Source organism: Tympanuchus pallidicinctus, unplaced genomic scaffold (genome assembly GCF_026119805.1).
Source record: "Tympanuchus pallidicinctus isolate F22 unplaced genomic scaffold, pur_lepc_1.0 scaffold11, whole genome shotgun sequence".
Taxonomy (NCBI): domain Eukaryota; kingdom Metazoa; phylum Chordata; class Aves; order Galliformes; family Phasianidae; genus Tympanuchus; species Tympanuchus pallidicinctus.
The window spans coordinates 16,523,657-16,537,835 of NW_026294627.1; the positions used below are offsets into that span (position 1 = coordinate 16,523,657).

Sequence of the window (14,179 nt, forward strand, 5' to 3'; positions counted from 1 at the left end):
TCCATCCTGTGTTTTGCATACTTGATCATGTTATCCATGGTACTCACACCACTGAAAGTGGAATTTGTGAGCAGGATGTTTTCTTATATATATATATTATTATATTTATATTATATATATATATATTTATATATTTATATTATATATATGTATATAATTTATAATTTATATATAAATATAATTTGTCAAGATTTGATGCACATATAAACTATGAGCTCTGCTGTAGTTATCATTACTAAGATTTTGGTGGAGTGGCTTATCCTCTGTTTCTTCTTTATCTCAAATGTCAGAATTTATGATAGCGTGGGATTCAAACAGATTTTTTGAAGTTCTCTATTTGCTCATTGTAGGTACATTAGAGATTTTAAGTAGTTATCCAAAAGCAGCAAAACTCTCTTGCTTTCTATTGTGACAGGAGAAGGTAGTTTTTTAAAACAGGTGTTATTAATCAGTTTAGATTTCTGTGAGGGAAGATAGAGATAAGCATGGGCACTAGCACAATGTACTTAGATTTGAACAGGAGATTATTCTAAAATACTGTGTTCTTGTTCCCAAAACAATTTTTCTCTTTAAAAAGAAATTGGATTAATTGGACACATTAGAAGTGAAGTAGGAAAGTTGGTTTTCTACTTATGTGTTCTGACACAGACATTATTATGTTACTGATTTAATACATGCAAACACTTGTGAAAAGTGAAAAAAGAATAAGAAAAAGAAATGGAATTCTATGCAAAATCTTCAGCTGCTGAGGATGCAAAGCTGCTGGAAGCAAAAGCCAGGTTTTTTTCCAGATTACCTGAAAGTTTATTCTCAAGTCTATTTTTCAATAGACTGACAGTTCTCAAAGTTGAAAGTTTTATTATAGAGTCATAGGATCATAGAATCATAGAATGGTCTGTGTTGAAAAGGACCACAAAGATCATCAAGTTTCAACCCCCTGCTATGTGCAGAGCTGCCAACCAGCAGACCAGGCTGCCCAGAGCCACATCCAGCCTGGCCTTGAATGCCTGCAGGGATGGGGCATCCACAGCCTCTTGGGCAACCTGTCCCAGTGTGCCACCACCATCTGCATGAAAATTTATGTACGAATCAAGGTTTCTTTTGTGCCAATGTGTAATTTCAATTTAGATTACCACAGTAGGACCAAGAACTAACACGTCTTAATTACCAAAATAAAAACCTGATGTAGAATTTGACTGTGCCTTACAGATGTAGCAGCATATATCCAGTACTGTATTTTAAATTCCCATGCACAATGCAGTTTTCTACCACTTTGATCATAGAAAGGTTGTCAACAATTGGAGTTCTGTAAAATGTGCAGTGCAACAGAAATGAGCTTGGAAATGAATACATGAGGTTTCAAAATTTGAATTTATAAACACATTTTTCAGGATTTCCAAACAAAGGATAAACACTTGAATAGTCATTTTCTCCCTTAAGGCTGCTTGGTATGTTTATTAAAAAAATAAGAACAGCGAAATGAAGCAAAACAAAAAAAATGTAGGGCACTAAGTTGGAAACTAAAGGCTTTAATGTCAGAGTTGCTGCACATTTGAAAGATGTGGCTTGACACAATGAACTTTTGGGCGTAGGCCATGCACGCAAATGGCCGTTCCTTTACAGCTGTCAGGAGATTCTCTCCAGTGTTTACCACAGCCTGCAGCAGTCCTGTTTAATAAAGGTCCTTTCCTCTTACATGAAAGATCTGCAGAAAGGAGGCAAGAAGACTCGAGAATATACTCAGGACATCTTACTTTCCATTGATGTTAATGCACAGTGATATATATTACAAATGGATTTTATGTATATATACAAATAATACATGTAATACCTGTACTACCTATATGTTTATACACAATACGTTGTTTTCTTGTTGGGCAGCTGGGTGCTATACTACATAAAGTCGTTACTTTTTTCCTTCTAAATGAACATAAACATCATTCAAACTTTCTTCACAATGAAGGGATGTCACCTCACGCTGCTCTGTTTCCTGTGGATCAAGAGCAGTCATGCAGATAGATGCTGCAGTTCCACTGACAGGCAATAGCTTGTTAAATTGTTGCAATTTGAGGGTATGTCTGAGCCCTTAATTCTTGTCAAACTGAGGTTGCTACACCAACTTGAATCAATCAGCGTAAATCAATGTAAAGGTAGTGAACACTTTTTATAATAGGCAAATGCTCCTTTCTTCTTTCTTGGTTAGAAAGATCAATATTTTAGAAATTAAATCACATTTTATTTTACTTTTGTATCTTATTTTCAGTCCTGATTGTAAAAGATGGCACTTTGTTACCATGTTATCGTGTGAATGCTATTTCAGTGGAGTTTTGATTAGCAGTGTCTTAATGAGTAAGCCTTCTTGAGGCTAATATTGATTTGACTGTTAATAGTAATTTCCAAAGAAAACCCAGACATAAAATTCCACATTTTATCATCCTCAACTTCAGCAAGTATGTATTGTATCCATGGAAGGAATGTGAAGTGCTGCAAGTTCTGATTTCAGATGGTTAATCTACCACGGAATTATTTTTTGTCTGGCATACTGATTTCAGTAGTGGCTGTAATTGGTTGTAGTTCAAAGGAAAAAAACAAATCTAAGAAAATAAGTATGAAATAAATAATAACAGAAGTGTCTTTACATTTTGCCCAGACTCTGGTTATTTGGTATGACTGGCTGAAAATTCAACTGTTTTGTTTCTTGGCAGAATTTATAGTGATACAATTGGGATTTGTATGTTCAGTAGTAGCAGAGTTACCAAGATTTAACCGTCTTGCTTTGCAAAAACTTCGTTTGCTTTTAAGAACCATGTATTTGCACACTGACATTACAAGGTACTGTTCCTTAATTGAGGATAGAATACATAATTTGGCTTACTTCTCAAAGTTATGCAGGAGGTGGCTTGGTATTTTGGTTAATTCTTTTTTAGCATGAGAACATTTTCAGAATATGTTGAAACTAAACTTAGAACATTACAGCTTTTTCTCAAATAAAATACATTTTTGTTGTTTTTTTTAATGCATAATATGCACATGCTTTCAAGAATTGTAAAATTGTGCACCGCCTCCCTCCTTTCTTAATGTATCTTGTCCAGTTCAGTGCTTAATTACATATTTAAAGTTAGTCATTTAACAGATGTAAGTACAAGCATGAAGTACACCTCCTTGCTTTACTAAAATGAGACCATATAGTCTGTGAGCCTGAAAAGTGAGAGTTTATGAAAATGCACACATATCTGAGTAACACTGAAAGCAAAGTTCAGCAATGCCCAACGGGCCACTATTACAATAGCAATCCACTTCTGAAGTGTTGGTCTCTGCAGGGAAGATCACTATCATTATAATTAGAGCTCAAGTACAATGGACTGCTCACAGCAGCTATTCTAAGAAGTTCTTTGAAGGTGAAGATGAGTGGTAGACATTCTCAGGAATTGAAAATTGCTTTCTCAAGTCAAAAAAAAAAAAAAAAAAAAAAAGAAAAGAAAAGAAAAAAAAAATCAGCAAAATAAATCTTAAGTAGCCTAAAATGAATTTCATTTTTTGCCATCCCAATTTAATATAAAGTCATATTTCCAATTTGGATGCTGCTGATGAAACTTAAAGAAATGTGTATCATTTGCAGTTTCCCAGAACAGAATCTAATACATTATTATACTTGCAAATAGATTCATTTTGTGAGCAAAGGAAGAAAGTCAAAAGTGTAGCAGCTCTACATCCAGTGATTTGTTCTGTTCATCCTGTGAGAAAAAACAATTCTTTTTTTCTATTAACTATGAAGGTGAATTTCTAAGAAGTGATCAGTGCTTTTAGGTAGGTAGATGGAAGCATGCAGATAGATTGACATGAAAAACATTTGAAGACATTCTGCTAATTTTTTTATTTTCATGTTTTTAAATGCTTGTCCTCACTATCTGTAACTTTCTAAGGACTCAATCAGGTAGTTGTGTAAAAATGAAAATCTGATATCCATGATTTCCATACCAGACCCAGCAAACATGGCTGTGTGAAAAGTTTTCTTTCTGGAAGACTGTAATGTTGAACACCAACGAAGATCTGGAAAAGAAATCCTAGGACTTAACTCTATGAATAGCTGGAATTATAGAAAAAAAGGAGAAGGGCAGGTAATACTTTTTAAGAAGGAAAATTACCTGTAACCATGGATTGGAATTGTATTCTATATAGCTGAAATAGAAATAATAGACCTTTTGATATAATAAAGAAAATAATAAAACTTCAGTAGAAGGACAGTTTCAAAATATGTTTCTCAGTTGTGTAGAAGATTTTAGTCTCTGTATTAATAAGTTTTAGGATCTACTGCTTTTTAGTATATCAGAATGACAGTGTATCTAAGGTGGGAAAGGACACCTGGACGTCATTGGGCCCAATCCCTGCTCCAGCAGGGACACAGAGCAGGGTGCCCAGTGCCACATACAGTGCCACATGTGCTTTGAAAGGTCTCCAGGGAGATCTGCACCGCTCTGCCACTTGCACACAAGTGCTGCTGGTGTTCTCAGGGAACCTTCTGTGTGCCAGCTTGTGCCCATTGCCTCCTGTCCTGGTACTGGGCACCACTGAGGAGAGCCTGGCTGCATCTTCTTGCCACCCTCCCTTCAAATATTTATGGCAGTCCCAGCTTTCTCAGCCTCTCCTCATGGGAGAGTTGCTCCAGTCCCTTCATCATCTTGATGGCTCTTCACTGGACCCTCCAGAATTCCCTCTCAGTCCGATTTAGAATAATAAAAGGGTGCAAAAAAGATGAGGTGCAGTAGTATAAATCATTCATGTAATGCACGGGTTTCATTTTTGGTTTTTAAATTTGGATTCCGAGGAGTTGATGTTTTCCTTGGTATAAAGTCTGCAGTATTACAACTGGATGTAAGGAAGTTCGTTTTCAAAAGGTCTAGATTTTTGGCAAAATATCTGACCATGATAACAAAGTGATATAGAATGCTTAAAATGCTTTGGTGCCAGTGTCTGATGTGTGTAGAGGAAATAGCATAATTATGTGAGAAAAGCATTCCTGAGTAATACAATCCCATTGATTCCACTAAGTCAGAAAGTAAGCAAGTTCTTTCTTGCTGCTATTATAGGCAGTTAGGATAACAAACATTTGTAGTTACATACAATTTAATTAGTGATTCTAATATACTTTGGCAGACATCTATTTTCCAATTTATACATGACTGTGTGGAGTATTTCTTAGGAAATTTTGATCTTTAGGTTTTAGCAAAAGAATTTGGGGGGGAAATAGACAGTCTGACTTATTTTTACAAGTGAATACCTTTTCTTTTTTTAAGTTTACTGTTAGATAAATATTCAGATTTGTGTTCCTTTCCTCATAAGATGCTGCTGAGTGATGCGGCTTTCAGAGTGGATTGAAAAAGATGAACTATCAGGAGTAAAAAGTTGTTAAAAAAATTGACTTTAAAAAGATCATTTGCAACTTAAGAGTTTCTGTAGTTGCAGTTACATTTTCAATGATTTCGGTTGTGGTTTGTTTTTTTTTTACTTTCCATTTGAAAGTCATGTTTGTCAAAGCTTGAGTCATTGCATAAGCCTTCAACAGTACAGGTGTAAAGTCAGTCTGTTGAATGTTCTCTGAAGATATTATTTGTTTTCAAAAATTAGCACTGAATTAAAAAAAAAAAAATAGTGCTGGTGAAATCCTTGGCTTGATTCTAGAAATCTGTGACAATTTATGCAACCAAGCAAAATGGTATTTCAGCATTAGAACTCTTCTGGGCATCTCAAGCTCTCAAAAAAGATCTTTTGAATGGAAGTGCATGTAATTGTGACTCCCTCTAGTGGACAGCTTTCTCTACTATAGCCTAGGAAATAGTTAAAATCATTTTTGACATTAAAAATTGAGAGGTCTTCATTTTCATGGTTAAGATTCCATTCCCAGAGACAGTTGGAGTGCCTTTGTGTGCATCTCATATATATATATGAGATATATATATAAATATATATAAATATATATATATATAAATAATGTAGCTGCTGATTATTTATCTACATAAAGCTTATACATTAGTAGATGGAGCATTCTTTTTTTTTTTTTTTCCCTGTGCTGAGAGCCTCTTCTGCTAGCTCGAATTTCCTTCACATGGTTGTACATTTCTGACATTGCACAACTTTCCTTAATTATTATTTAATTACATTTCAGGTACCACCAAAGTAAACCTTGTGAAGATCCCATCAACTGCTTCCAGTCCTCGAGACACTGCTCTAGCAGCTGTTATATGCAGTGCACTTGCAACAGTGCTCTTGGCTCTTCTTATTCTTTGTGTTATCTATTGCAAGAGGCAGTTTATGGAGAAGAAACCAAGCTGTAAGTTTCCAGTTATCACTGTTTCTTTGTAATATTTATGCATCAGTATTTGGTTGGCAAATCTCTCTGGATATAAATAAGTAAAACCTAGGATTGTTATGTCTACAGCATTTAAGCAAATTTATCATTGAGATGAAAAAGCTAGCAGAAGCCTATACATGTGTGCAAACTCAGCGTGGATGTACTTGCTTCTTCTGAGAAAATGCTGTGCAGATGTCCAGAAATAGTTTTGCACTCATTATGCACCATGCTCTGTTAAATGGTGCAGATATATTTGGAGCATTGGAAATCTAAGCTAGGATGCCATTATGGAATTGCAATACTGATGTAGACATACCATCATGGAGGATCTGTGCATCACATGCCTTTGTGAAATACGGATTAGCGTGCTGAGTTAATGACTGTGGCCAGTGGGGATAGCAGATGTTTCATTAATGATTTTGGTTTATCTTTTTTTAAGATGAAATTTTAACCTTGACAGTAAAAGTTTTGAGAAATTCAGGCACAGCGAGTTCAAACTTCAGTTAGTGAAATTTAGTGATTCATTTGTCTTGGCCTACAGTGATACAGACTAAATGAAGTCTTTTATTAATATCAAGTTCTTTAAGATAACATAAACAAAGCAGCTGAATGTATATTTCAGATTGATATGCTTTCAATATGATATGCTTTCACCAGAATAAGAGCAAATGTCTTCCTAAGAGAGGCTGTAGTTGAACCAGCTGTTCTAGGGCTTGTTACAAAACCTGTGGTATGCATGATGTCAAACCCCATCATCATGGTGGATCTTTTGGTTGGAAAATGTATGGAAATGCTGTGTATTATGGCATTTAAGTGTTCTGTGGAGATAGAGGCTCTGAAAAGGAACAGAAGTATCATTTACTAACAAATATTTTCCTTTTATCAAAAGGGTCTCTGAGATCACAAGACATGCATTACAATGGGTCTGAACTGTCTTGTTTTGATAGACCACGGCTAAATGAATACAACCACAGAACATGCTGCCAGTGCCAGAGAAGCACATCACAGACCTGTGGTATGTTAATTCTATTTAAAAGTCACTGTAAGGAACAGCAGTTATACCAGCAACAAGAACTCATGATTAACATTTACCTCACTCTTCAGTTGCGACGTTTGGCTTTCACTACGAAGTAAACATTGTCAAACTACCCCTTGTCCCAGGTTAATTTCTCAGTAAGCACAGGATTTCTGAGCAGCTATTTGGTTATGATTTTTTTGTTTTGTTTTCATTCCAGTGACCATTCACTTAAATAAAAGCAGTAAATATCTATCTCAGTTCTTTCTGATAAAAATAGCATTGCATTTGGCTTGGAGACTTAAACTGGTATGAAGCATTTCACAGATAGTAAGAACATGATACCAGTTCTGAAGGACATTGAAAACCTGAACAATTCGAATCACTGGGATTTTGTGAAGTGCTGTCAGAACAGATGTGCTTATGATATTGACAGATACATAATTTAATTTGAACACAAGCTTAAATGCCTAGTATGCTGTCAGAATGAAGTACTTCTTCTTCTATGTACCTAATTAAAAAGCAAATTAATTTGAAGAATGGATGTTCAGATTTTCATGGCAGGCATCTGTATTATTTCAGGAGGAAGGACTTGGCTTTTATAAATAACTCTGTTTTAAAGAAATAAATTAGCCTATTATTGCAAGAAGAGATCTCTTTCCTTAATCCATATATTTTAATGTAACTGGTGAACTACCCAAAGAGTACAGAGGCCAGGTTTACACACAACTTCAATGCATTTAACACTATTAAATCAATTTTCATTCTTAGGGCCTGTTCATTTGATTCCTTCACTGTGTTGTGATGAAACCTGTAGCATGGATCACAGCAGTCACAGTTGTGCTTTGCACTCACAGACTACACTTAATGAAAGGTAATTTAATGTTATGTAAGTCTATTAAACATTAGCTATTTTGTATGCAATCAAGTCAATATTTACACAGGATACAATAGCTGTTTGGAGTGAAATACTGGATTTTTTATTTGAATTGTAGCCATATCTTCCTGTTTTGTGCAAAAATAGTGTTATGATTAAAAAATTCTTCCATTAAATAAGGAAAAAAAATATGTAGTGTTTAAGTATTACTTAATAAATTCTGACATGTTAGAAGTTGGGGGGTTGGACTCGATGATCTGTGGAGGTCCCTTCCAACCCCTACAATTCTGTGGTTCTGTGAAGTGACCCATTTCTCTCGTAAGCAGACATTCTTTCTCTTGTGTGTGGTACCGTAGAGGCTTTGGTGACCTCCCTTCCTGCTTTGTGTTAGCAAGGTGCTGTATAAACCTGTGAATCTAAGGGGATTCATTACTGTTTAAAAGCATCATGAAAATCTTCCCTTTTTTAGAAACTCTAAATGACTGTGAAACTTGAAATGTTAAGTACTTCAGAGTTTCTACCATTATTTTCTGCTAAACAGCTGAGTGTAAATACAGAACTTGTTATTGACATAGTAATGCCTTGAGCTAAAAATATAAAGCTTATGGTGTCCTGCAGAGTTTCCTAGTTACAGATTTTAACACTGGGTTTGTTTATTTCTTTAAACTCTTTAATGTTTACCATATAGGGTTTCCAGCTGTTTTCTTCCTCTGGCCAAGTTTAACTAAAAATGTAGAAGCAGCTTCTTCGTAGATTTTGTTTATGCAAGGCAGGTTGGTGACCCAAGCAGGAGATGTAAAACACCTAAATTTTCTGTAACAACTTGTTTAACTACCAGGAAGTTTGAATCACCCTTCTGTATTACCAAAGCTGACAAATTGAGAGTTGTGTACTTTTTGAGAATCCTTTTTTGGTTAAGTCTTTAAAAATAAATGACATATCTGTGTGGATACATCAAAGCTACTTGATTCCTTCCAGTAGAAGTGGAGTTTGCTCCAATTTCCTTTGCCAAAATGCCGTATTTCCTTCAATTGTGGTTCAGTGTCCTGACTTTTCACCTCAATCTACAGGAACGCTCTGTGTATTTATCTAAGCTATTCAAACACCGTGCTTTGGAAATGAGTAAAGCTGCTTAAGTTGCATTGCAGGCAATATTAATGTGTGAAAAGTTTTGGTCACACAGATTATTACTTTATATCAGAGATAGCCTGTACATTTTTGTAAACCTTGCAGACAGTTTTTGGAATAAAACGTGTGAACAAAACTTTAGTAGATCATTCACTGGGCCTTCAGTAGCCGCATGCAGGCACTGGGAGATGTCAGTGTCACCATTTTATTTGAGACAGATTGCTGAGTTTCTACTTCCGCTTTCTTCCCTGTGTTCTAAATAATTCTAACAATTAAAGATCATTGTCAGTCTTCCCAAAAATCTTTCTTACTGCAATTTGAGCTTTTTATATCCTGCCTTAACCCCCCACCATACACACACGTTGAAGAACAAATACATTTCATCACAATTTTGTTCTTTGGACTAAACATTGCAACTCTATTTCATATGTTCTGGAACCCCAAATTCACGTTGTGAAGGGCTTCAGGCAACCTTTTTACCTCTAGTAATAATCTCCAGAGCTCTCTTCATGTCCAGAGGAAGGACAGCCTGGCTTCCATTTCAAAAGAGTTTTTTGGACAAGGTGCCTCTCGAGTACTGGCTAAATATGACCCTGTTTAATCTGTCTGAAATGCCTGTAATCACTAATGACGATAATTACAATACTGATAATATTTGCTGGAATGCTTTTGAAACAGCACACCTTTTATCTTTTTGCAGGGCTTCTGATTCCATTGGAGAAATGATTCCTGCCTTCCTTGGTTCTCTTTCACACTCTGCTTGTGGAGACATTTCGGATGCTTGGCCTCTGATGCAGAACTCAGCTTGTTGTGACAGCATTTCTTTCTGTGAATCATATTCAGAACTGGCTGGAGTCGCTGCAAAATCCTGCAGTCTGGAGACTGAAAATGCAACTGCCATTGAGTCAGATAATAGCCAGGAGCTAAGTGATGTACTTACTTCAGCTAAGTCTCCTCCTGATGGAAACATTGCAAAGTCCTTTGAAACATCCAAGGATAGAACATATATGGAAGTTTCATCACTTCAGAACTCAGCTGCTGCTGAAACCGAGCCAAAGACAAAGTGTAATGGAACAGCAGATGACTCTACGGACTGATAAAGAGGTAAGAAATTCAACTACAAAGAAGGAGTGAGAATGAGTTCCCCAGGCATGCAGAGCTAGATAAAAATAGAATTGTGGAGGGTATATAGTTATGTTTCTCCAAAGGTTACACGTAGATGCTCCTGAAATAAGTGACAGCACTACAAAAGATCCAAGTTTCATGTTTGAAAATGACTGACTGAATTTGAAAGGTGTAATTACTCAGGCTGTAATGCTGAGCTAATATGAACTAGAACACAGGGGTAGGCCTGTACACCAATAATTTTTTATCAAGTTCTAATTACACTTCAGGGGGAAAATATCCATTAATAGTCTTATGACAAAACTATGAGTGCAATTATATGAGGCTAATCCTTGTTTATGTGAAAATGTCTTTGCTTATGTTAAACAAAGCATAAAGGACATGCAAGCATTCCTCTAAAAATATGCACAAGGCCTTCTGTCAGGTTCTTAAGGAAGTGGCAAGGAAACAGAAGAGAATCTCAAGCACCTTAAATGCCATCTGTATTCCCATATCATCAGTTTGTCCCTAAAATAGGAGTACAGCTTAATCTGTAAAATCTCAGTGCAAACACAAGTCTCAGGTCAAAATGAGACATGGAAATAAATGACTGCCTCTAAACATAACAGTATAAGCATCACAGGGAGTCACTGTACTTTGTGATCTTTATATCATCTTGAATTTTAGCTGTGATCTATTTTGTTTTGTTGTTGTTTGTAAATGCCTTTTTCTACTATTGGAAGTAACTTAAAGGCCACGTTGGATGGGGGCCTGGGCAGCCTGGTCTGGTATTAAATGTGGAGGTTGGAGGCCCTGCCTGTAGCAGGGGTTGGAGCTTTGTGATCCTTGAGGTCCCTTCCAACCCGGGCCATTCTGTGATTCTGTGATTGCAGGAGAGCAGCTCGAAGCTGATCTGTGAAAGGATCCCATGCATGGCATGTGTACTGGGGGTGTTATTCAACCATTCTACCTGCTGTGTGGGCTGTGGCTGGAAAGCTGCAGTAGTCAGAGGCAGGAACATTTACCACTAATATTAATAGCATTAATAATCCACCAAATTTAATTAAAAATATTTGTTACCTGTAATTATGAAAATTTCAGGTCATCTGCAGAAATAAAGGACCTTCCTTTGATCCTCTTCCATTCAGTTTGCATGTCATTTTCATATTGTTCTTAAATAAGAAGTAGAAAGTAATTAGTATTTAACAAAAATATGCATATCCTGGAAGCACTAAGTGCATAATTCTTAGGTGACAGCCATTTTCTAGGAACATATAGGAAGGAACATGGGCATGGTGATGGCTGCAAATCTTGATGCTGCTATTCCACAGTTTGCAGAGGCTACCGATGGAAAATGAATTGAGTTTTTCAGGGACTAAATATCTGTTTTAACATGATGAAAAAGTCAAAAGCTCTTTAGTGTCTTGTTGAAATATTGTGAGAGAAGGACAGTCTGTTTAGTGCAGGTGGATGGATTACAATCTTGCATAGGGCTGTGCTTTGTTATATTGCAGGACAGATGGTAACATGATATAATCAGAAGGCAATAGCACATCATTATCTTTGTGCACTTAGTTATAATAATACAGGTACAGTTTTCAGGTTTACATGACTTTCCACATTTGGCAGTGGGCTTTTTATCATTTAATTGAGTATAAAAACACATACAGATTTTTTTGAGTTTATGTAACCACTGTTCTTTCAATTTCATTTAGGAAAGCAGGCATTTCTCTCAGCACTGAAACATTATGCTTCCCTAATGCTCGTCTGCTGACTGTCATCAAATACAGCCTGGTCCTCAGTGTCACAGTTTCAAAATCAGCTGGAAAATAATGGCATCATTTCACACAATCGAAGCAGTTGCATCTGAGCCGTAAGAGCTGTAAAGTGAAACTTTAAGGAGCATCTGAGGAGAATCCTGAGAGCGGATTTATGAACATTTGCATCTCTTATTCAAAAAGAACCTTTTAGTCCCTGAGATTCTCAAGAAGTCCAATGGAGTGAGCATACAAACGTATGTCAATATATCAAGAAATACAAATGTGTGAACGTGTTTACATGGCTACCTTAAGTATGGCTGCAGCTGTGAGAAGGCCTGGGACAAGACTTTGCCAGTTACTCTGCTTGCAGATTTATGCATGTATTTGATATTGTTTTCTGATTCCAGTTTTTAACTCAGTTTCCTGGTGTTGAAGGACTTAAAAATAGAACATTTCTATTTATGTGAGGATCATCTATTGATGAACTGAAGCTTTTATTATATATTGCCTTTGTAATCAAGAAGCTAGTTTGGAGACTTACCAAATTTGCATGCGACAGATGATAGAGCTGAAGTCCCTCTCACCCAATTATTTTGCTTGTGGGAGGGAACATTGTTTTGTTCAATGTAGCAGGAGAACAGCTGTGTATTAGGTTTAGTGAAAGTCAGCTGCATAGAAAGGGATGTTATGTTGCTGGTCGTCCCACTGCTGGAACACAGCACTTGTTGTTATAACGTGTATTTTTTATGTTGAAATAAATGCAGTCAACTCACTTCAAGACAGCGAAGTCAGCAGGTGTCTCACACCACTATTCATACTATGAGAGCTATTACTAATTATGAATTATTTTCATTGCTAAAGTGATGGTCTCAAGCTTCATTATGATTTAATTCACTCATTTGGTCGACCTCCTGTTTTTTTAATTCACGTCACCCTGTCCTTCTCACTGAAGCGTTTTGTGTAAAGTCCATTTTACACATAAAAATAGATTCCTTGTTTGTAATACTTGTTTGTAATACCTCTGAATTGAATCTTTGGAGCTACACACGTGCCTAGTTCATAAATATCAACTTTCTTTCCTGTTTGTTCTTTATGACTTTCATGACTGTGGTTTGTTGTAGAGCTTCCTGTAAAGATGTGGATTCTGCAGCCATTTTTCCCTAACGTAGTTTTAACTTCTGTGAGTAATTTCTGCAGCCTCTACTGGCTCACTGAATTCAACAGGCTCCAACCTGCTGGTTGTGACCTCTAGCAATCATTCTGTAGAAATCCCCAATGTGCCTTGACAAAAGCAAAGCAATCAGCCAAACAAATGCAAATTTGCATTAAATATTACTCATCTTTCTGCACGTGGTTTGTATGGCAATGGAAATGATGAGAGAATCATGTTCCGTAACAAAAAGAGACTTCTTCTTTGAAGAACCCGGTGGGAGACAAACCCTGCACAATAGTTAGGTCGAGTATAGGCAGCCAAAATCAATGAGATTATTAATGTGAGCAAAAACTGTTGATTAACAGTTGTCAAATTCATGCCAAAGTGAAGAAACTACACAAGGGGCTTATTTTAATCAGTAACTACTCCTATTTGATCTCTTACGTAGAATAATAGTCAGTTATAGGAGTGTAATTACATAACTAAGTACTGGAAAGTGTATACTCAAATAAGAATAGTTTTGAATAAATTCTTTGAATCCTTTCACACATTTAAGAAGTGTTGAAATATAATTTTCCACTAAATGTGCGTGAAGAGATGTGTGCTTCTTTGTAAATATTTGTAAATAGAAAAAATCCAATGTGCATTTCATTACATGCAAGATATTTTTACAACGTGTGGATTTTTAACTTTTCATTGTTAAGGCTTCTTTAAAATACTGTGTTCAAAAACTTTGCCAGCATCTGTCACAGTAACCACGTTTTCCCATTGGAATTTACACTTTGTGTAATGC

General features: G+C 36.1%; 1 protein-coding gene across 5 annotated transcripts in view; it reads left to right on the forward strand.

Moving 5' to 3' along the window:
* Positions 1-14,179, forward strand: part of TNFRSF19 (TNF receptor superfamily member 19) — a 501,102-nt gene that overhangs the window by 41,339 nt on the left and 445,584 nt on the right. For 3 of the 5 annotated variants that reach the window (XM_052671204.1, XM_052671205.1, XM_052671206.1), the window contains 4 exons: positions 6,164-6,328; positions 7,239-7,364; positions 8,136-8,238; positions 10,070-11,703. In XM_052671204.1, the coding sequence (XP_052527164.1) occupies positions 6,164-6,328; positions 7,239-7,364; positions 8,136-8,238; positions 10,070-10,466 (791 nt within the window). In that variant the 3' untranslated portion in view covers positions 10,467-11,703. Of the gene's footprint in view, positions 1-6,163; positions 6,329-7,238; positions 7,365-8,135; positions 8,239-10,069; positions 11,709-14,179 lie in introns of those variants that run through there. The other 2 variants (XM_052671203.1, XM_052671207.1) reach the window with 2 other exon arrangements.